Source organism: Lytechinus variegatus, chromosome 1 (genome assembly GCF_018143015.1).
Source record: "Lytechinus variegatus isolate NC3 chromosome 1, Lvar_3.0, whole genome shotgun sequence".
In the NCBI taxonomy this organism is placed as follows: domain Eukaryota; kingdom Metazoa; phylum Echinodermata; class Echinoidea; order Temnopleuroida; family Toxopneustidae; genus Lytechinus; species Lytechinus variegatus.
Genome location: NC_054740.1, coordinates 27270100 through 27293400, shown reverse-complemented (window position 1 = coordinate 27293400; position 23301 = coordinate 27270100). Strand labels below are relative to the sequence as shown.

The window sequence follows — 23301 nt, the reverse complement described above, 5'->3', positions numbered from 1 at the left end:
GTAGCTAAAAACCGGTTGAATATTCAAGATATGAAGCAAAAGAAATTAATTTCCATATCTTAGGTTTCCATTAAATTGATGGGCTTCCTGTGATTTATGAGGCTGTTCATTCCCTTTCCAACTTAAACTATTTATAGACTAAATAAACTAAAGAGCAGCTTTCATGATGTACAATGTGTTATATTCTTCCTCTTAGGTTGCCCGCCACTTACAAATATTGTTGAGTTTATTCCGACTGCAAATATTCAGACAGGTAGTGAGGCAGTTACTTGTGTAGCAAGGGTGTATATATCCGCATTGTCCCATAATACATGTAGCACTTTGCTCTAATCCATGATTCATCTAACCTTAATAGCCGGAACATGAGAGGTTGAAGATAAATGAACGTTGAGGGAAAGTTGGAAATACATGTAATCATTGTGGACAAAAGATCAATCGAAATTCATGCGAACAATTGGACAAATAATGAATAAGTCATGGGCATAATTTGAATGTTGAAATCAACATTACAATGCTAAAAAGAGATCCTCCCATTGGCAATGCGACCAAGAATTATGATGTCACACATTGTGGACTCTCCAATTTATAAACTGATATATACCCCAAACCCCTATTTAGATTTTCATTCTAAAGATAGTACAAACACTTTGTCAATGTTAGATTTTATGAGACCTCTCCTCACATACCCTCCCTCCCCCCCCCCCCCCCCCCCCCCCCCCCGATCTATAGATGGAGATAAGTTCTAGGGGAGTTGTACAAGTGCGACATCACACATGTTTGCCGCATTGCCAAAGTGAAGATCTCATCATTTAATCTGAACATTCAACTGCTCATACCTTTTTTATTACAAACAATTATTTTTCAAACTTTGATTGATTTGTTTCTTTAACTTTTCTGTTTTCATTCAAGCTAACTTGTTTCCTGGGTTTCATTCTCTTTTAATTAGTGTCTATATCCTTTCATTTCATTTCTATGGATATCATTTCCCACTATACTAATCGGTTCTCACTCAAAACTTTGGGAAAAAACATAGGCCTACAACATGTATACCATTAATCCATCTGCATCCACCACCAACATAAACAATTGCCTGCATCTCATTCATGAGTACATGCACTTCCAGAATGAAAAACCTAAATGTATGATATATATCATAAAGGTATATAATTCACTGTATTTTTAATCTGTACTTATATTGGTGATTGTATCGGTTATCACAACAGTTTGTTCAGGTGACTACCAATATGAAGGATTATAATGAATGATTTACATGTATATGGGTATTAGTGAACTAGAACACCTTAATAAATTGAACTTCTGTGATAAGGTAATCTTATACAGCATATAATTTTGCTGATGATGATAATGATGAACAAAAAGAAACATATCTTTGAGAGAGAAAGAGAGAGAGAGAAGATGGACATGGTGTACATGTAATTATGATTTGTACATGTCATTATCATGGGCAGGTAGCCTGGGGTGGTATTCTGGAACACTGCCATGACTTTTTTTATAAATTTTGTCGTTTCTCCCCGAGATGTGACACCGCTATGATTGTCACAAATCGGTATTCAGAACATTGTCATTTCCCTTTCATATCTCTCTAAGTTCACACCCATCTTTTCGGAAGCGAGCCAATCAAAATCATCGTTAATTCCCAGTGGGAGCCCTTCTAGCCAATAGGAAAGCCCAGTGGCAGGTAGGGTGTATCCCCAATACAGTTGCTGGCATCGCGCACCTACGTGTATATTGATGCGCTTAATTACAAAGAGAGACAGGGAGCTGTGAAGGATTTTAGAAGAGAAATGGAAAAAGGAGGAAAACAGAAGAAAAAAAGAGGAATTAATATGTAGGGCCTAACTAATTGTAGCATGAAAAAATAATTTTGAAAATTGTTCATGGATGATGAGTGAAACTAATACCACAATCTAATCTAAATAATATCATTATATGCTTGAAATTCAGTTGGCAGGGTATCGGGATATTAGGTACTCAAAGATATGACAAAATTTATGACTGCTATCCCCCTGTCATATGTTTTGTCATATCTTTTGCTTGTATAAAAGGATTACGCGCATTTAAAGCTGCATATTTTTGGTGCGCGCTAAAGAGAATAGAAAAAATTATGACAATTTTTGTGACAAAAGTTATGACGTCCACCAGAATACTGATTTTGTCATATCTCTGAGAAAAGATTAAATATGGAGAAAAGACAATGTTCAGAATACCGCCCCTGGTTATTAAGTAGGTTGACAGTCTAACAACTCCCAATACAATTTATTCTCTGTTTTAGGGGATAGTTCAAGTGACTCTTCCCGCGGTGTCCTAACCCCGATGGAGCCGGGCACTCCTGTCCCAAGAACGGTGTCCTCTTCGTCTGCGTTCTCCAACTCTCCCATGTCTCCAGTCCATAACCTGATCAACTCTCCCTATATGGTCAGCAAGGTAGGTCCATTGGTATATATTATTAATCACTTGATCTACAGTTGGTCGTATTCTCGGATAGTCTACTCTATTACCACATGGGTGAAACCATTTGACTTTATTCTTAACTTTGGATTGATTTAGTTGTATGCAAATTTCAAGGATGTGAGAGTTCAGCTTTTCAGCTGATTTTCAGTTATGTTTGCTTTTGATTTTCAGCTTTATTTCAACTTATTTTAGCTTTCCTATGTACAAAAAGTATGGGCTTTCTTTCAGTTGAATGAGCTTTTTTAAACAATCTTCAACCCCTTTTTTTCCAGCTCATTTTATTTGTGATCCCTCACCCCTGAAATTTCATAGTACTGTTTAATTTCAGCTGAATAATCGCAGGCTTCACGATCGAGTGCGCAGCCTGGAATCGAAGATAGCTTCTGAGACAGCACTGAGGCAGGATCTTGAAGCTGAGATTGTGGAGAAAAACTCTGTCATCGGCAGCAAAGGTAAATTGCTCACTTTTATCTCTGGCTTGTTCTGAGGTAATTTCATGGCATGAAAGAGCTCAAAGGTTGCAGAGGTCATCGTATACCTGAAAATATTTCATATTCGCAATACTGAAATACCCCAAGATATTCTGTTCTCGCAATAGCTGAAGAACCATTGAGCATTCAACTTCAATCTTGGCTTATGTTTGCTTAAGGAAGTAGAAGTTCAATGTGTAGAATATCCTCGATGTGCCAGTGGCAGAGACTACGTGTAGTTGAGAATCCATCCAGTTTTAAAAGAGCACACAAATTTCTGTGGCCAGTGAAAGGCTAGTCTGTAGGGTTTATTTCCAATTCGTCCATTTGCCAACTCGTCTACTGTCATTTGGTCTATCATCGGTTCGTTCACTATCCACATGGATAGTTGCCAATTCGTCCTCTCACCATTTCATCTAATAACCAGTTGGTCCAATAGCCATTTTATAGTCCATATACCATTTGGTCTAATTGGCCTTAGTGCGAGTTGTGCAAAGTGAATGAAAATGAAATGGACATTAGACGTTCTTGTTTATACTTGATATGTGGTTTTATAGACAGCCAGCTGCGTGAGCTGAATCAGAAGGTCAAAGAACTGAATAAGCTAAAGGATGAGGTCGACGAACTCCAAGCGGTTCAAGCGGAACTGCAGAAGAGTACGAGAGAAAACACCAGGTAATGCCACGGTCTCCAGGGCCCTGTATCACGAAGCGTAGCGATTGATCGTGGGACTGGTTTCAACGATTGATTGCATTGGTCATTGTGTATGATCGGTCGTAAAAATCGACTCCTTGATCAATTGCTAAGATTTCTGTTATGGGACTGCACTGACCAACGCTATTGTGTTATTTTCCGATGACGAACCATCGGTGTCAGCTGCTGAAAGTAGGCATGCACATGGGTCGTAACATCATCCACCACTTCCCATATCAGAATTTTGTGAAATTGATTCCTTCTGTATTTAATTATGGGAATATACGTGCCAATTCATATTGAAATTAAATGTTCACTTTTACATGCAAATTTTTGATGAAAATCAGTCATTTTGCGATAATTTTTTATTATTGTACAATGTGCAACATTGATCCCAAAGTAAAAAAAAATTCTTTCATTTTTGTTTTTTGTCTTTGTGATTGATATCTGAAGATTGAGGAAGCTGTTGGAGCAGAAAGCCGAGCTGAAGACCGACAACGCTCACCTAGAGAAAGAGAATAAGGAGTTGCATTCAGAGAGACAAGAACTCAAGCACATGGTGAGATTACTCTTGATAGATATTCCATTTTTTGTGCCATATTTTTTTTCACTATTGTATCACTTCACACGTAATGGAGTGCCAAGTGTGTATATGTATTCCTACTTTGTTTAATATTAAATGGAGAGCTGTTTGATCCATCAAAATTAAACCAATGTCAATTCTAAATTCAATAAATGATCTTTCAATGTCTATTGATTGAGAGTTGCAATCAATTGTCCTTGTTGCATACGGCCAATCAGCGATATCAACTATTCATGGCAAAATCCTTTCAAGTTCCTGGATGAATTGTGAGGGGTACTTCCGGTGCAAGTGACTGATCGTTGTTTGCTAGCAATAGGAACACCACAGCAGTTCAAAATTTTCTCAGTGATGATTTCTCAATTTGCTTGAGCTAGAGAAACTAGGAAACTTTCACAATCACCTAACCTAGCTTTCTGTGATGTAATGCTAGTCAGCTGCAGTTCAAACTGCTTCCAGGGGCCAGTAACAGAAAGCTTAGCAACGATCGTAGACACATTTTTCAACGATTGATTACATTGACTACAATGTACCATCAATTGTGAAAATCAAGTGTACGATTAATTGCTAACCTTTGTGTTACGGGAACCAGAATGCATGTCTCAGCAAAAGTACCTTAGATGTTGATATTGCCGAGTATGGGCTATATGTGATAGAATTGCAATAACATACTTGCAACACACCTTATGACACACAGATGAAAGACCATAGCGCCATCAAGAACCAGTTCGAGGAGACGCGGGTCCGGCTTCGTCGCTCGGAACTCAATCTCGGTGAGCTTCACAGGGAGAACTGTCGCCTGACGGACGAGCTGGAGTGCGCCATGAAAGAGAGACAGGAACTGACCCACATGATGGACACCAGTCAGCAGATGTACAAGGAAAAGATTACCCTGCTCGAGGAGCAGCTCATGCAAGGTGATGACAAAGCTGCCAATTTAGGGATTTGCAGTGATTTTCCGTTTACCAATAAATCAAAATGGAAAATCCGTTTTGGTTCTAAACTTTTCAAGTGAAAATAATTCATTGAATTTGCCTTTACAAGTAGAATTCATGTTGTAGCTGTGTACATTGCTATGACAAAATGGAATTTCCACTTAACCCTACCTTACCTTGGCTTTTTTACAAGCTTAAATTCTGGCGAGGGGGGGGCCTTTAGGTTCCCCCCTATGATCTCGGCTGCTTATTGCGCGATTGTGGCGAAAATTTGCACGAGGGTAGAGAATGACATAATCTATACTGTTGCTTTTGTAAACTGCACAAAATTCATATATATATACATATATATTGTGAATAAATTATGATAATTTATTCATGAAATAAATATTTTTTGCTCTTATTCACTAAACAAAGCTCCCAGAAAGCTAATTTGTGGTGAAAATATCCTTCATGGTATTCTTTATAACTTCAAATGAAAAAAATTCTGGTTCAAATTGTTTTTTTTTTATTTATTTCTTGTGCATTTCCTTGTTTTTTATCTTTTTATTTTTATATGATCTCGGCTGCGTATAGCGCGATTGTGGCGAAAATTTGCACGAGGGTAGAGAATGACATTATACTGTTGCTTTTGTAAACTACACAAAATTCATATATATATATATATATATACATATTTTGTGAATGAATTATGATAATTTATTCATGAAATAAATATTTTTTGCTCTTATTCACTAAACAAAGCTCCCAGAAAGCTAATTTGTGGTGAAAATATCCTTCATGGCATTCTTTACAACTATAAATGAAAAAAAATCTGGTTCAAATTTTTTTTTAAAATTTCTTGTGCATTTCTTTTTTTATCTTTTTATTTTTATTGTTTTTTTTTTCAATTTAATTGATCTATCAATTCCAAGTGTCTTGCAACATCCCCCTTAATGTTGATATATATTTTCCTTTCAGCCTCTACGAGCCCTGTTGAGGGAGAGTCTTTGGGTATTATAGCTGAGCAGCGCGTCTCTGAGCTGGAGCTAGAGCTAGAGAAGATCCATATGACCTGGACCAATCCCGAAGTCCATCAGAAGATGAAAAGCCTGTACGAAGAGGCTTGCCAAACTGCTCATACATATGAGGTAAACAGAGTATGATTTGCCGGTTCCAAGTTTTTTGCAATAAAAAAAATTTGCTTTCAGTGACCCAAGTATATGCTTTACATTTTTCTCTCAATTTAAAAAAAAATTCATGTTATGTACGTTATGAAAGCAAAAACAGTTTTCAGTGAAAAGGCAAAATATGATGACATAGAAATACTATAAAAAAAAACAGATATTGAATTAAATGCATTAAACAGGAATGCTTTTTGGTTTTGTTTTCAAGTGCAAGAACAAGATCCTTTTTAGATATATTGTTTTCAGATTGTTTGCATATTATTTTCATATTGTTTTGGTATTGTTGTTTATTGTTCGTACATTGCTTGTTTATTGTCTTGGTGTTGTTTGTATTTGTATATAGTTTTGATATTGTTTATTTTTTTGTACAGACTAAACTGAAAGAGATCCAGAAGGAATACTCACTTGCTACTCATCGCATATCTGAACTGGAGCAGGAAGTAAAGATGTTGAGCGGAGCCAACGATCAAGTACTGCAGCTGAAGCAGGAGGCAGAGGCCCAGCTCCAGCATGCATTGGCATTGTATTCAGGTCTCCAGGAAGACATGCAAAAATTGGAGATGAAAATGAAAGAAGAAGGGGAGGAGAAAGAGGCCCGATACAAAAAAGTCCACGAACTGTCTGAAAAGCAGAATACAGAACTCAAGACCAAAATTGATGCTTTACTGAATGAGTTGGAGGAAAAGGGCAGACAGACATTAAATTTGGAAACCAAAATGAAAGAAGAACGAGAGAAGAAAGATGCCCAATTCTCTGAAGCTCGTGATCTTCTTGAGAAGCTTCAGTCTCAAAATGACTCTCTAAACCTTGAGCTCGTGAAGAAAGAACAATACTTGATGAAAATGAAACAAGAAGGAGAGGAGAAAGAGGCCGAATACAAAAATGTCCACAAACTGTCTGAAAAGCAGAATAAAGAACTCGAGACCAAAACTGATGCTTTATTGAAAGAGTTGGAGGAAAAGAGCAGACAAACATTAAATTTGGAAACCAAAATGAAAGAAGAACGAGACAAGAAAGACGCCCAATTCTCTGAAGCTCGTGATCATCTTGAGAAGCTTCAGTCTCAAAATGACTCTCTAAACCTTGAGCTTGTGAAGAAAGAACAGTACTTGATGAAAATGAAACAAGAAGGAGAGGAGAAAGAGGTCCAATTCCAAAAAGTCCACAAACTGTCTGAAAAGCAGAATAAAGATCTCCAGACCAAAATTGATGCTTTATTGAAAGAGTTGGAGGAAAAGGGCGGACAAGCATTAAATTTGGAAACCAAAATGAAAGAAGATTGTGAGAAGAAAGATGCCCAATTCTCTGAAGCTAGTGATCTTCTTGAGAAGCTTCAGTCTAAGAATGACTCTCTAAACCTTGAGCTCGTGAAGAAAGAACAATATTTGATGAAAATGAAACAAGAAGGAGAGGAGAAGGAGGCTGAATACAAAAAAGTCCACGAACTGTCTGAAAAGCAGAATAAAGAACTCCAGACCAAAACTGATGCTTTATTGAAAGAGTTGGAGGAAAAGAGCAGACAAACATTAAATTTGGAAACCAAAATGAAAGAAGATCGAGAGAAGAAAGATGCCCAATTCTCTGAAGCTCGTGATCTTCTTGAGAAGCTTCAGTCGGAAAATGGCTCTCTAAACCTTGAGCTTGTGAAGAAAGAACAGTACTTGATGAAAATGAAACAAGAAGGAGAGGAGAAAGAGGCCGAATACAAAAATGTCCACGAACTGTCTGAAAAACAGAATAAAGAACTCAAGACCAAAATTGATGCTTTATTGAAAGAGTTGGAGGAAAAGGGTGGACAAACTTTAACTTTGGAAACCAAAATGAAAGAAGATCGAGAGAAGAAAGATGCCCAATTCTCTGAAGCTCGTGATCTTCTTGAGAAGCTCCAGTCTCAGAATGACTCTCTAAACCTTGAGCTTATAAAGAAAGAACAATACTTGCAAGACACTCAAAATGAGTTGCAGGCAGTGATCAAAGAGAGCGATTCCCTACTCCAGAAGGCTGATGCTCGCATCAAAGACCTGGAATGCAAGAGCAGGAGGATGGAGCAGGATTTGGAAAGTGGCAGCGAAGTCCTGCGGGTGGCTGAAAAGAAGATCAAAGAAGACAACACTGAGAACGAACTCAAACTCAAGACCATGGGCACCCAGGTGTCAGACCTTCAAAGGCAGAATCACCTCCTGAAGCAAGATCTGGATAAGAAGCTGGAAGATTGGCTGGTCACGGAGGAGAAGATGAAGCAGGAGAAGGAGGCGATTGCAACTGAGCTCGGTCAGGCTTCGGTCAAGATAGAGATGCTGGAGCATAAGTACAGCTCTCTCAAGGAAGACCTGGACAAGGAAGACTCGGATCTGAGCCTTCGCCTCAGGGACGTGGAGGCGCAGAAGCGAGAAGTGGATTCTCGTCTGGAGAAAACCTGCACCCAGCTTAAGGATCTCCAACAGAGCAACTGGGTCCTGAAGCAGAATGTGGAGAACAAAGAGGAGCACCTGCGCCTTGTCGAGGAGAAGCTGAAGCGCGAAGGAGAGAGTCAAGTCCAGAAGGCCATGAAGCAGGTTGAAGAACTGCAGCAGCAGAACGGCCGCTTAAAACAGGACGTGCAGAACATGCACGACATCTTGGAGACAACTAGCGAGAACAAGAAGTTGTGGGAAGAGAAGATCAAGGTGCTTGAGGAGAAAATTGAACAAGGTAAACAAAATAGTTTCATGACATTTCCTCCGACGACAATTGTTCCGATGGAAAATCTACACATTAAAGCCAATCATAAAACCTAATCTTCATAACTAAATAAACCATAATCCTTAACGTGGCATTATGCTGAAACAAAAACTCTAGCTAACCCTTTGCCCTCTGAGATATTGAGACAGGAGCAAATGTCACCAACCCAAAAAACAAATCAGATTCCTGCCATGATTGGCTATGCTTTGACAGATAACTGCATTGACCTTATCCCATGGCAATTCACTTTTCCACCTCATGTAATGAGATACTGAAAAGACTGGACAATGGAAGAAAACAACCCTTTTATGTGACTGTATTTGACCTGAAAACATGGATGGGAAATCTATAGAGTGAATGAAATGACCAATGTTATTTTCATAGGGTAGGTTGTATCAGACCCTTAGTTATAATGTGAAGATTGAATTGTGATGCTTTTAGGTCAACACAATTTTAAACATTTGACGATCTCTGCAAGCAGCTTCCCATACATATCTTGAAAAATGAATTCCATCAAAAATTTTAATGGAAACTGATAAATACTAATGATTTTTTAAAAATATTTTTCTGCTTAATTCAACTTGTTGTCAAGTTAAACTCCCCTTTAATAAATGGGTGGAACTTGCAAGGGTAAATTATTTTTTTTTATCCTCAAAAGTTGCTGAAATTGCACATTTCACATCTTTACATCTATGAAATGTCCATCTTTTTTCCACATCTCCTTGAATCCTTTTTGTACTTTGAATAATTAAGAATACATGTATGTCCTTTTTTCTTGAAGATTGTTTTCATTTGATGTCACACTCTACATGTACGTACCTACATGAAACTCTACTGTTGTTGTACGTACCTACATGAAACTCTACTGTGGGACCACAGTAGACTTTTATGTACTAGCCCTTTATTCTGTTTGTTATTGTTGTTTTGTATCTAGATGAAGCAGACAGGAAGAGTCGCCAGCATCGCGTGGCCGACCTTGAGAAGGAACTTGAAGAGCTTAGAGCCAAATATAATGAAGCACGTGTATCCCAGCATGCCCAGGAGGTTAGTAATGAATGTGGTGTATGCGGCGGTTGTCTTTCTTAAGCCTCTCTCCCCCCCCCTCCATGTATCTATCACCACATGCATCTATCAGTACCGGGTATTCCAATTCAACTGGGATGAACTTGTTCCTTTTCTTTATTTGTTTTGCCACAGCAGTGCACTCCTTTACTAGAATATGAGTATGTACATGTATGCCATAAAAATATAAAAAAGTGATCATGCAACTCACAAGCTGCACTAGGTACTCATGTTGTCCTTAGATGTCGCATCGTTATAGAGGGTTACAACATGATGTGACAAGCTGGCATGTTGGAGGGTATGACAATGGGAAAATCTGTGTATCAGACCATAAAAACAATAACGGTATTGATCATGCCTTGATTCACAGGTGTTCATTGTTTGTCCTCCCAACATGGCTACTTGTGATGTCATATGGGAACCCACTTAAGACAGAAGTTATACAGCTACTGTTTGGTCAGTTCTCTCTTTCTCTCTCTCTCTTTGAATGGCCCAGATTGCTTTTTCAGAGCAGATCGAACGTCTCAGGTCGGCCACTCCCAACCAAGACCTCCCCTCATCCACCCGGAACTCCATCACCGACATCACGCCCCCTGGCCACCCCGACCTCAACCTCACCCACGATGCGACGGTGGACCATAGCGTGGACAGTCTGGATGGTCTAGCGGTCAGTCGGATCAGTCACGATGACAGTGACCTCAGGATGGATGACCTTCAGACTGACCATGACTTGAGGGCGGGGTCAGTCGTCAGCCTCACATCTACAGGGTCTGTCCGAAGCACAAGATCAACAAGAAGTAAGTTGCCCAACAAATTTACTGCCAGTGTCATGCTATTAGAGCAATTATCAGGCTAATGATGAAGGTACAAAGAGAGATGCTTAAAACATTATTAATTTACATGAGAGAGACACAGTTACTGCTTTGAGGTTTGATTTGATTTTATTCGTCATTGTCAACAACATTTATCATTGGTATAATATTTCAAATAACAGAGTGGATCATCATAAGCTCTATGAGCTTGAGAGCGATGTAAAAAAATATATATACATACATATACAATGGCTAATAGAATACAATCAATGATGCAAGCATCAAATTAAAGGACAGGAGAACTAGAGAGAAAGAGAGAGGGTGTGGTGAAAAGCAGAGGGGGAGGGGGAGAACTAAATAGAGAGAGAAACAAGAAGAGAGGACTAACACTGTATAAACTATAAGACTTATTGGCCCTTATTCCCAAAAGAGGTACAAAACTATGTGCTATGCAGATTTATTTCATTAACGCGCCTCATTTTAAGCGCACTTTTCTGAAAGCGCGCATTTAATTGGATTTAACTTCGTGTGCGCGATGAAATAAGCGTAATTATGTTTTAAAAATCTGCATAGTCCATGGTACAATTGAAACCTCTTGAGAATGCGGGCCAATTTTATGTTCTAAAGACAAAGACTCGTTGCTATTATATACATGTACGTAGTTTGTTTGTATAATAATGATCACCAAAAATACATCAATGTGTGGTGGTACATTATGTAGTGCAGACATTTTTCCAGGATTATATTTACAAATTACTCTGGTGGATGTCTTTTTTCCTGTGATCTGTTATCAGTAGTGCGCGTCCACATGACATGATCTGACCAATGCAGTCAATCCTTTCATATCGTACGCAACTCAGTATTTAAGTGCGACTCTATAAGTCATACTTAAATCTTTGTGAAACACCCCCCCTGGTCTTAAATCTTTACATTGGTTGCCCATAAGTGAACGTGTCAAATTCAAAATCCTTTTGCTGGTATATCACTTAGTTCATAGCTCTGCTCCACAGTACAACACTGCTCTCAATAACATGCCTCCAGTGATTCCGGTCTTCTTAAAGTTCCAAAATGTAAAACAAAGTGGGAGGAAGGGCATTTATCTCTGCGGGTCGCTCGCTATGGAATTCCCTCCCACAAGAGATCCGGGATACCAAGTGTGTCGAAACATTCATGATTAAGCTAAAATTTACCCGATTTTTTTTGTTACTTGTAATTCTATTTGCCCCCCCTCACTTGTTCACCTTGAGCATCTCTTACGAGATGGATATGGTGCCTAATAAATTATGGCGCCTTATAAATTGCATTTATTATTATTACTGCAACTACATTAATTTTTCTCTGGATTTCAGGTCGCACGCGGATAGAGATCACTCTATCAGGCAAGCGCAGTGAATCCAGATCCACATCCAGATCCGAATCTCACTTCGATTCCCAGTTTGATGATTTTGGTGGTAGCCTGAATAGCCTTGGAGTGGACTTCCCTGACAACGTGGCCCGCACCCTAGACGAGCTGGAAGCGAGCAGCGCCCAACTCTCGGCTTCCAACCGAAGGGACACCCTTGACACCCATCGTACAACCGGTAAATATCTCCTGTTTGAGACTTCACGTAACATTGCACTCATACAGTGATAAAATTCAAATTACTTATTTGAAAAGCCATTCTACCCAATGCTCCGATGATATCTGTACAGAACTAACTGTAGAGAATATTTGCTGGAACGCCAGAGTGACTTTGAAGAGATCCATGTTTGTTTCATATCAATTACCGGTACATATTTAACAAATTTTAACTTGTAATAGCAGCTTAACCCTATTTTACCTAGGTTATTTCAGACCAGGATTTAGAGGGGGGGGGGTCAAATTGACCCCCCCCACCTCAGATCTTGCCAACTGATGGTGAGAATATCAATTTTTTCATTTCTTACAAATGTCTACAAAAAATGCCAAAATATTAATTTCTTATGTATTTTATTGTTTTATGAATTCTTATGTATTTCTATGTTTTTTCAAACCTTTGTTTTCATTATTTTTTCTGATGAACTTTATTGGGGACCCTTTTGCGATCATTAAAGGTGAAGTCCACCTCAGGAAAATGTTGATTTGAATTAATAGAGAAAGCACAAGCACAATGCTGAAAATTTCATCAAAATCGGATGTAAAATAAGAAAGTTATGACATTTCAAAGTTTCGCTTATTTTCAACAAAATAGTTATATGAACGAGCCAGTCGATGATGTCACCCACTCACAATTTCTTTTGTTTTTTATTGTTTGAATTATACAATATTTCAATTTTTACGAATTTGACGATTAGGACCTCCTTGCCTGAAGCATAAAATGTTAAAATAAATGGAATTCCACGTGTTCAAGGAGCAATGAAACTTCATTTCACATGACAATGACGAAAAAAAAAAAATATTTCATATGATAAAATACAAAAGAAATAGTGAGTGAGTGAGTGAGTGATGTCATCAACTCTCTCATTTGGATGTAACTGGCTCATTCATATAACTATTTTGTTGAAAATAAGCGAAACTTTAAAATGCCATAACTTTCTTATTTTACATCTGATTTTGATGAAATTTTCAGTGTTATGCTTGTTGAATTTTTCTCTTTTTATTTAAATCAAGTTTTTTGGGGGGTGGACTTGTCCTTTAATCGCGTAAAATAAATCAATTTAACAAGAGTAAAAATAATCATACATTTATGATTTTTGGTTGAAGCACTAGTGGAAGTAAAAATAATCATTATGAAGAAAAGGGTGAGAAAACTCAATTTGCATTGACTTTTTTGTGTGTATGTTTGCTATTCCGTGATGTCAATGATTGAATAGGGCACTATTTGATCATCTAGTCTGCATGGCAGACTCTTCTCCTTTTACAGGAGAAGTTTGTTTTTGCCGGTGTATTCAAGTATGGCATTTAAGGGAATAGGTAAATATGCCTACTTTGTAGATATGGTGTTCACTACTGAACATCATAAACTGTACCAAAGAGTAAAACCATGACCTACATTAAACCAGACTTCGGAATACAGGCCAATATCTTTAATTGCAACTCCTCATACACCTGGCCTCCGGTCTCACTATTAATCTCTGTTTTGAGATAATAATTGTATGATTTAATGTGATTTTTTGAATGGTTGTTTTGGACAGGACCAAGCGGCTTCTTCCTGGTGGGTTGCGGTGAGGAGGAACCTGCTCATATTGACTGGGAAGATCGTCTGGCAGAGCTTCAGCGAAGGAACACCCTCTGCAGGCCCCACCTACGGACATCCTACCCTGTCGAGACTCAGACAAGGGCACCGAAGGTACCACCTAAACCATGTCCTTACTGAAAAAATAAATTTGAATATTTTTGTCACAATCAAGTAGACAATGTTGTTGATTACATCATGGGTGACATGCACATTGATTTTGGTCAGGATTGCACAATCAACAGCTGAAAATACAACCTCCAAAATACCCCAGTCTTATTAGGGTCAATGCATATTCTTTTGCTTCTTAAAGATTTTTATGCCTTTGCCCACTGAAAGTGGTCACTAATGAGCATTATTATGTTTTGGGGTCATCCGACTGCCTGTCCCATTTATTTCTTGTTTATTCCTGCTTTGACCTTTCACCCTTTCGCTTCTAACCCAAACCAACACAGAGTTCCTGCACATAATTTGTAATTTGTAGCATCTTAATTTGACACATTTATTTATTTTTTTTTCAAATTTTGTTCATCTTTTTTTTTTTTTACCAAGTTTACGAGAATTATACAAGAGGTTGCAAAGTAACCGCACATTATGTTCTCGCATGTTGGCGAAATAAACCAGGCATTGGATTTGCATAATTTAATAGATATCACCGAAAATTTTGTTGTCGAAAAACTAAGGTGACCTCCCTTTAATATGGCTTGTGAATGTCCCAAATTTCATGTTGATTACACCTTTTGCATTTTAGATCTGCCGGGGGGGGGGGAGAGACATTGGCTCACCTCCCCTGTTACACCCAGTGAAATAAGCTTGGTCGCTTTATTCCCTTGCTTTTATGCATGTGTTTTGACACTCATTCAATCTCACTGTAGAGATCATAGAGGCAAATGTGAACTCCTAATTGCTACCCCTCACTATTGTTTCACTCGATCCATGCCCTTTGACCTTTGACTTCTGACCTTTCACTGTATAACAGGAGATCACCGAGACCGATCTACAGGTCGGCTGTGATACTCGTCGGAGCAGTCTTCGGTTGACGGGGGATATGGAGGAGGGTACCAGGAACTCAACTCGCAAGAGGAAGAGCGAGCAGTTCGATTTCAAAGCACCAGCTTCAAAGGTGAGCTCGTCATCAAATTCTATTGTTGCATTATGCTAATGAAAGAGAATAAAAAAGTTGTGGTTGTTGAGGTTATTGTAATTTATGCATTATTAGCTTGCAAAATCATACTCTTTACCCTAACTCCAAGAATTAAACTCCAAACTCCAAATGTCCCAATTTTTGGTTTAGAATCTCTTTGTCATGTTCTTAGCAATTTACATGAAAAAATGGTGATATCAGACCAATTTCTTGTGTATTTTTTTTTTGCAATTTCTTATCAATATGTATTTCTTTACTTCTTCAACGTTTTGTTTTTCATTTTTTTTTAATAAACTTTGTTGAGGACTCTTTTGCGATCACCAACAGCATGAAATAAATCCATTTAAACCAGCAAAAGTACAAATAATCATACATTTATGATATTTGGTTGAGAACATAATTTGCATTGACTTTGTACACAAAATCACATTTTGGAGCGAGTTGGGGTCCGATATGCACTGACACAAATGTGCACTGGCATAATGTTGTGTAAATTTGAACCTCTGCCCGGGCGTCGCCAATTAGGTCTTAAAAGATGCAGTGAGTTGAAGGAAATGAGTCACGAAACATCGCGGTGTGAGCTGTGTTAAAAGAATATTGCGCGAAATGTTAAGAAGGTCTCCCCCCACCCCCATGACCTAGATAGAGCTAAGAATCTGTTTGCTAGCTGTTATATTATGTGTTACAGTGTTACCTTAAAAGACCTGGGGGTGTTTCACAATTAAAAGATGTCTTGGAATTACACTTAAATGCCATGCACATACAACATGCAGAGTGCAATCTTATTGATTAAAATGCAGGAGTGCACATCTTCTTAGCATGATGTTACCAATTCGGTCGTGTCTTTTGTTAGGCTTGCAACCAGGCATTTAAGTGCGATTCTGAGTCACACTTAAATCTTTGTGAAACAACCCCTGATTGAACTCATTATTTATGATTTTTCATGAAAAAGTAAAAAAAATTAATAAATCTTGAGAAGATTTTTGTTTGCAAACTGTTAGTATATCTTTTAGTGTTTTAGTGGCAAAGACCTGACTGCATGTATTATTATTTTTTATGGAAAAAGGAATTCTTTTCTTGTTTGCAAACTCTCACGATCAGTTTTTGTTGTTAAATGATTATTTTGAAAACTGTTGGTATTGTACATGAGTGACTCTTTACAAGCTGTCATTTCCAAGTTGGATGGTTTTGTTTTTCTATTTTGCAGCAAATGCGTAGCACATCTTCCTGCCAAGAAATGCCCCCACCCCCTCCCCCAACCACAAAGACCGCAGTCATGACCAGGAAATCCACATCACAATCCAGCATGTCACAGGCCCACTTCACATCAAGCAGAAAACACGGAAGCAGCAGCAGCCTCCATGTCCACAACACTCTCCACAAGAGCGACAGTAAGACCAGCCTAGGTAAGGCCGTGCGGAGCAGTCCAAGGCTTGCCGAAAGCAGGGCTACCAGCAGGACCGGTCTGATATCCGACAACCCGGCCGGTAAGTCAAGCCGGACCAACCTCGCCAAACAGACCAGCAGAAGTAGCCTTGCCAGCACAACCGGTCGAACGGCTTCCCAGAATCCAGCGACGCAGAGTTCTAGACCGAGTTCCCGGACTTCATCCAGAGCTAGTAGGTCCAGCCTAACTGGTAGCATTGCTAGTATGGCTACTTCTACGTCCACTTTGAAGAAATCCAAGGAACCGGAACTGCCAGAAATTGATGTAAGTATCTTGGGTTTAGATATCAATATATCTTTGTATCTATGTGTATAATTAATAAAAAAAATACAGATTTACTTTCGACCAACTGATATTAGACCAACTGATAGTAGACCAACTGATAGTAGACCAAACTGTTAGAAAGCCAAACTGATAGTAGACCAACTGATAGTAGACCAAACTGATGGTTGACCTACAATAGTAGTCCAACTGATAGTAGGCCAACTGATAGTAGACCAAACTGTTAGAAAGCCAAACTGATAGTAGACCAACTGATAGTAGACCAAACTGATGGTTGACCTACAATAGTAGTCCAACTGATAGTAGGCCAATTGATATTAGTCTAACAAATAATAGACCAAACTGTTAGTAGACAAAACTGATAGTAGACCAACTGATAGTAGACCAAACTGTTAGTAAATCAAACTGATATTAGACCAACTGATAGTAGACCAAACTGATTGTAGATCAAACTGATGGTTGACCAACAATAGTAGCCCAACTGATTGTAGACCAAATTCATAGTAGACCAAACTGATAGCAGACCAGCTGATAGTAGACCAAACTGATAGTAGACCAAAATGATGGTTGACCAACGATGGTAGACCAACTGAAAGAAGACTACCGGTACTTGATAATAAACCAAACTGATCGTATAGTAGACCACCTAATATTACAGCAACTGCCTTTAGAGCGAATAGTTTTAGAGCAAGTGGCTGCAAATCATGAATCCTTTTGTTGATATTCTGAACAGGAGGTTTTGAACCCCAGGCGTGAGAGCATCGCTTACAGCGTCGGATTCTCTCCACGTAAGGCCAGCAGACGGAGACGGTCCATGCGCTTTTCTAAGAAGGGCAGTGTGAAGGGTAGTCCTGGTCTCAGTCAGATGAAGAAGAAGGTAGCCACACCCCAGGAAAAGACAAAGAAAACGCCCCAAAAGAAAACACCATCTAAAATGGTAAGTACCTTTGTGGCATGTTTATATGGCACAATGATGATAAAAGGAAACGAGAAAATAGAGGCTTTCAAATTGAAATGGGAAAGTATCGAATGGTTTAGGAAATGCAAAATTTTCATAGTTTTGTGCAATTTATGAAAAATCATTATTCTCCATTCGTTTGTAAGCGTTTATGGGGGCATCGTGGTCTAGTGGTTATGTGACTTATGTCTCTCGTCTTTCAATCTGATGGACATGGGTTCAATCCCAGCCATGGCATGTTTTTCTTCAGCAAGAAATTTACCCACTTTGTGTGGCACTCAACCCAGGGGAAGTGAACTGGCACCCAGTAGAAGTTCCTTGAATGGCAGACCGCCTAGCCAGGAAAATAATCACATTATTGTAATGTGAATTTCAGTGAATACTTATAGAAATTGTGCAATATAAATGCACAATTATTATCATTATTAAACTAATTCCAGAGAAATTTGGGGTGTGATTTTTAAATATTTTTTTCAGCTGACGTGCGATTGCAAGAAGGGAAATAACCCTCATATCTTGGATGGATGGATATCAACTCATTCCATTTAACATGCCATTGTCGCCATTAAAACCAAATAGTACACATTAATCCTATGAAGCTGGAATCCATCTGGCATGTTCAGAATTAATGTTGCTCTTACCATGGACCTATTACCAATGGACATTCAACGAGAGAAGTTTCTAACCACCACCTGTTGTCAAAAATTGCTGTTATACAGTTGACTTTCTCTTTGCGCTGTTTTTACGATCTAGCCCATGGCGCATGTTTATGCAACAATCCTGTGAACCCAATCGCTTTTGGCCAGAGATTATCATGCTCTAGCTCTGATCATTTTGTGCGCGAGGGAAAGCCCCTGCTTTACATTACCAACAATGCAATGCACTTTTGTCATCCGGTTTTCAGTGCATGATATTACGCTATTGAAATTATGCAATTGTCATCTGATTATTATTAAAGAAAAATCCTGTGGAATTTTACGCCCATACCAATGTTACCTTTCAAGCGAATGTTGGTGTGACTTTCTATGTAATTATTCTTCTAGAATGAGGGATTTTTACAATCTTTCTGCACATTTTTACAACAAATTTTCACTTCAATTTCGTTAAAGATATTCTGATCTGCTTAATAGTGATAGCAATGAATTCTGTGAGCGGTTGTTAGCGATGTACGTAAAAAAAAATATAGAAATGCAGGGCTGTTTTCTTGTCTTGTTTCTGCGATCATTGTGATACCACTAGCGTTTGCTGCTTTGCGTACTGCTTTTGGAAGTGAACAAAAAACATTGCAATGTGTGGAAGCAGCGCTCACTTGATTTCTGCTGTCCGTCAGTGACAGCGTATTTTACTCGCGCTTAATTGATAAAAGGATAAGCAGAACCCTCTTTAGTCCAAGGAGGGGATTCATTGAGTGTCTAGATGTAGTAGGTCCATAGCTCCATGCTTTTTCCGATGACAATTTTAGAACAGCTTTGTTGTCAAAGTTGACATTATCTTTACTTTGCGCCACTGGAGGTATGCCGTTGCAAAGCCAAACATTGTCATTGGTTGAAGTTTGAGCATTAATGATTGACTTTTTAATATCAGGATATTGTGTTTGGACATGTGTGACATGCATCAGTCAATACTTTTTATAGACCTGGGGTATTATCATTCCCAGGAGGCCATGTGCGGATAAGATTACGGATAAGCTTCTCGTTTCAACTGAAGGCCCTTAACCTTTTTCTTCCGTTTGAATTTCAGAAATCCATGGCAAGATTCTTCGGCAAATAAGAAGCAGGAATCATCAATCATCAACAACAACATAGAGAACAGGGAGAGAGAATTTATCCTTGCTCTGACCTTTTTTTTTTAATTGATCATGTTTTTCTACTAGATTCATTTGTCATCAATGATCAGTTGAAAAAAAAATTAGTCTGGTCTCTGACCAACTACATGCAATTGAAAAACATTTTTCTGTGTTTGTAACCCACCTTATAACATGGAGGTAGAAGTTGTGTCTAATTTATGACCAGTTGATCAGAGAATTATTTCTCATTATATTGTATACAAATCAGCCCCCACTTTATAAATTAGTCTAAAGTTCATTCATTATTGACATGATTTATTAATGTAACCGTTATTACCAAATAACTGAATATTGATAAATATGAAAGACTTTTTGGGGCGCATCCTCTGATTATTAAAAAAAAAATTTTTTTTTTTTAACAGTGTCATTCTTCACTTTTAATGATTCTCAAATCTGTATAATCTGTTTGGTGAGTACTTCGATCTGATTGAACGTATTATGATGAAAGTAATCGCTTGATCAGAGCGTTCTTCTGTACATAGTTCATGAATGACATTCCTCCTTTGAATTGGAGTAAAAATGTTAGAATCCTGTGTTTTATAAAAATAGTAAATACATCTTGGGATATAATGACAAAGGTGTATTATTTGTAGATTGTGAACAGTAAGTGTAAAGATTTTATTGATTGTAAATTGTTATGTCCTCCCTCCCCGTACAATCATGTATAAATTATGACAGAATGAAATATACGGTGTACAGTTGTAATTATGTAAGATACAGAAAAATTCTATTTGTCTTTGATTCTATGTATATCAACTCTTTATGTACAGTATCATTTCAGAGATAATCTTTCAATATGTACATTCTTTTTGTGTTTTTTTTATATGCTTGATCATTTTTCATCCGTGTATATTGATGAGTTTATTTGAGATATTTTGTTAGGTTGGTCGGTGAATTGTTTGCGTATGTACGTAAACAGATGGACAGCTTTGGAGGTCAGGACTTGGAGGTGTATTTGTTTATCCAGTCTTTTGTATACATTGGGTTTGGTAGCATGTTAACTTGAAAAAAGAAAAGAAGGAATCTGTACAGTTTTCACATTATGTACTGGAACTAAATATAGTTGAATATTAAAAGCAATAAAAGTTTAATGCACTAGAAATATTGTTTTGGGTTTAGAAAAATAGGGGAAAATAGTAGTTAAGCAAAGGTCATATAGATTAGCCTAACTGCCTTAATTTTGTAAGAAATCTTATTACAGTAAATATATATTGTAGTTCAATAGCTGGAAATGAATTGTAACATGTACATGAATTTGCTAAGCCAATGATAGGAGTGCATGGAAAAGCAGGCCCTGTTGTGTACTGTGATGACATATATGCAGCTCTTCTAGTGCCATAATGGGCCAAAACAGAGGGACCGATCAAAGTTGTATGAGGCAAATTATGTTGCCATTGAGCAAGCAAATATTTTGACCTTTGTAATATCAAAATCTGATTTTGTGATAGGTATGGACCTGATATTCAAACCGTGATGTCATATTTATCTGTTTCTCCTTTCTTTTTGTTTGTTTTTTTGGGGGGTGGGGCAGTCATGGCCCCCAATCCATATGGCTGTAAGTGTAATTCATACTCATTTAAGAAAAAAAATGAAAACAATGTTCATGATTACACAACAGTTTTTATTTCAAAATAGAGAGTTTTACGGTTACACCATGTAGGTTAGTCTTGAAAAGGACTTATCTTTCTGATAGTACATGTAGCTTTGATATTTCAATCATGGTTTATGACAATAAGTTTTTTAAGGTCCCAAGGAAGTGCAAATCAAATCTTACAAAATATATTCCATCTACCATTCCTGTTGTGTCTGATTTAAAGGAGATATTCAGCCAGATGATGAGGTAAGTTTTGAAAAAACAGAAAAAATACAGAAAAATGTTGGTGAAAATTTGATGAAAACCCCTCAAGAAATAATAGAGTTAAGAAGTTTTAAAGCAATGTGATGTCAGTCTAGCAGTCCGTCTGTATGTCATGTGACATAAATTCCACAAAATACCATCTTCTTTACAATTTGTACGGGGGATATATCATTAGACACATCGTTTCATATCCCCATCTGTAGGAAAAACAATTTTAATCGTAAAGTTCTTAAATAATTTGGTTGGGGTTATGGCATCACAAATTAAAATCTTTAAACATTATCTGTTATTTTTATGGGTTTCATACAATATATATTCTTAACATTTTTCTTTTATTAAAACCAACTTATAAGGGTGAACTTCCTCTGTATAAAACAAGAAGTCAGCTCTCTTTTTTATCCAACAAAGAATGGTGGGGATGGGAATAATTTTGAAATATTTGTATTGTTAATGTTTAAAATGTGAGGTAATGTTTATACCCTTCTTGAATTAAATGTATTTAAATGTTCATGAAGGTTTTTGTTGACTTTGCATGAAGTGCCATGATATAATTGTAAATAAAGCGTCCATACTGCCTAGCTTAATAGCATACTTTTATCTGTTTTCTTGTGTTATTATGTTGACAGTTCACCTATTGAATAGAATGAACAAGATTTTTGAAAGACTTTTCATGAAAGGATCTGTAGTTGAGAGGATGTTTTTGTTTGCAATAACACTGCTCAAAAGGACTGTTTGGTATTCTTGCTTTATAGTAGCAGCAGTTCAGGTTTTAAAATCTAGTTTTGTCCCCGACTAATCTGGCTACCCATGGTGAGCCGGATTTATTTCTTACAACGATCTCCCTCACCATTGGTGCATCCTTCTCCCAACCCTTCTACTCTCCTCCACCACTTGCTTCTTTGTTTTCTTTGCCCCCCCCCCTTTCCCTCTGACCAGCCACCTCAAAATAATCTCTTCTCATTCGGCATCTGATCTGATCCAACTCTTCTAAACCCAACATATGCATCAAAGGGGAAGTTTACCCTGAAGAAAAGTTTATTGGAGAAATAGCAGAAAAAATAATGAAAACACTGGCGATGGTTTGAGGAAAATCCATTACATGTAAATATCAAGTTATTACAATTTGAAGTTTTGGACTTGTGACACCAAAAAAGAGCAGCTGCCCCATATGTTATGTAATATAAAATGCATAAATTTCAATTCTTTAATGGTTTTTTATGACTTAGTTTTGCTTTCTTTTTAGCAACAGGTTTGAAATGATTTGTCTATTGTTATACTGAAGGTACAATAAAAACCATTTTCAATTTTCTGAGAAAATGATATATATATTTCATTGATTTTTTTTACCTCACGATATGTACTAAAACTGCTCCCATATGACATCACAAATCAAATAATTAACATTCGAATAACTTTTTAATTCTTTGAAGGAATTTCCTCAAACCTTCTGCAATATTTATTTTTCTTCTATTTTTCCAATAAAGTTTTTGTCAGGGTGAACTTACTTCCCCTTCAAGTCCTTGAGTCTTCTTCCTGTCCATCAGCTTCACACCACACATCAGTCACTCTCACCACTGCTTTCTCAAAATCCCCATCTTTTTTTTACCGATCTCAGGCAACCCCTAAAAATTAAATCATTTCATCAACAGAGCAAAAATTTT

The 23301-nt window shown here is 37.6% G+C and overlaps 1 protein-coding gene across 1 annotated transcript in view; it reads left to right on the top strand.

The window, feature by feature from the left end:
• The window catches only part of LOC121410362 (restin homolog), a 34681-nt gene extending 14949 nt beyond the window's left edge, over positions 1–19732 (top strand). Inside the window, exons 6-21 of the mRNA XM_041602398.1 lie at positions 197–253; positions 2294–2445; positions 2801–2924; positions 3500–3617; positions 4089–4194; positions 4913–5132; positions 6111–6280; positions 6688–9007; positions 9972–10081; positions 10596–10896; positions 12261–12491; positions 14065–14219; positions 15085–15228; positions 16457–16960; positions 17712–17915; positions 19677–19732. Coding sequence (XP_041458332.1) covers positions 197–253; positions 2294–2445; positions 2801–2924; positions 3500–3617; positions 4089–4194; positions 4913–5132; positions 6111–6280; positions 6688–9007; positions 9972–10081; positions 10596–10896; positions 12261–12491; positions 14065–14219; positions 15085–15228; positions 16457–16960; positions 17712–17915; positions 19677–19706 — 4946 coding nt within the window. The 3' untranslated portion in view covers positions 19707–19732. The remainder of the gene's footprint in view (positions 1–196; positions 254–2293; positions 2446–2800; positions 2925–3499; positions 3618–4088; positions 4195–4912; positions 5133–6110; positions 6281–6687; positions 9008–9971; positions 10082–10595; positions 10897–12260; positions 12492–14064; positions 14220–15084; positions 15229–16456; positions 16961–17711; positions 17916–19676) is intronic.
• Positions 19733–23301: the final 3569 nt, after the last annotated feature.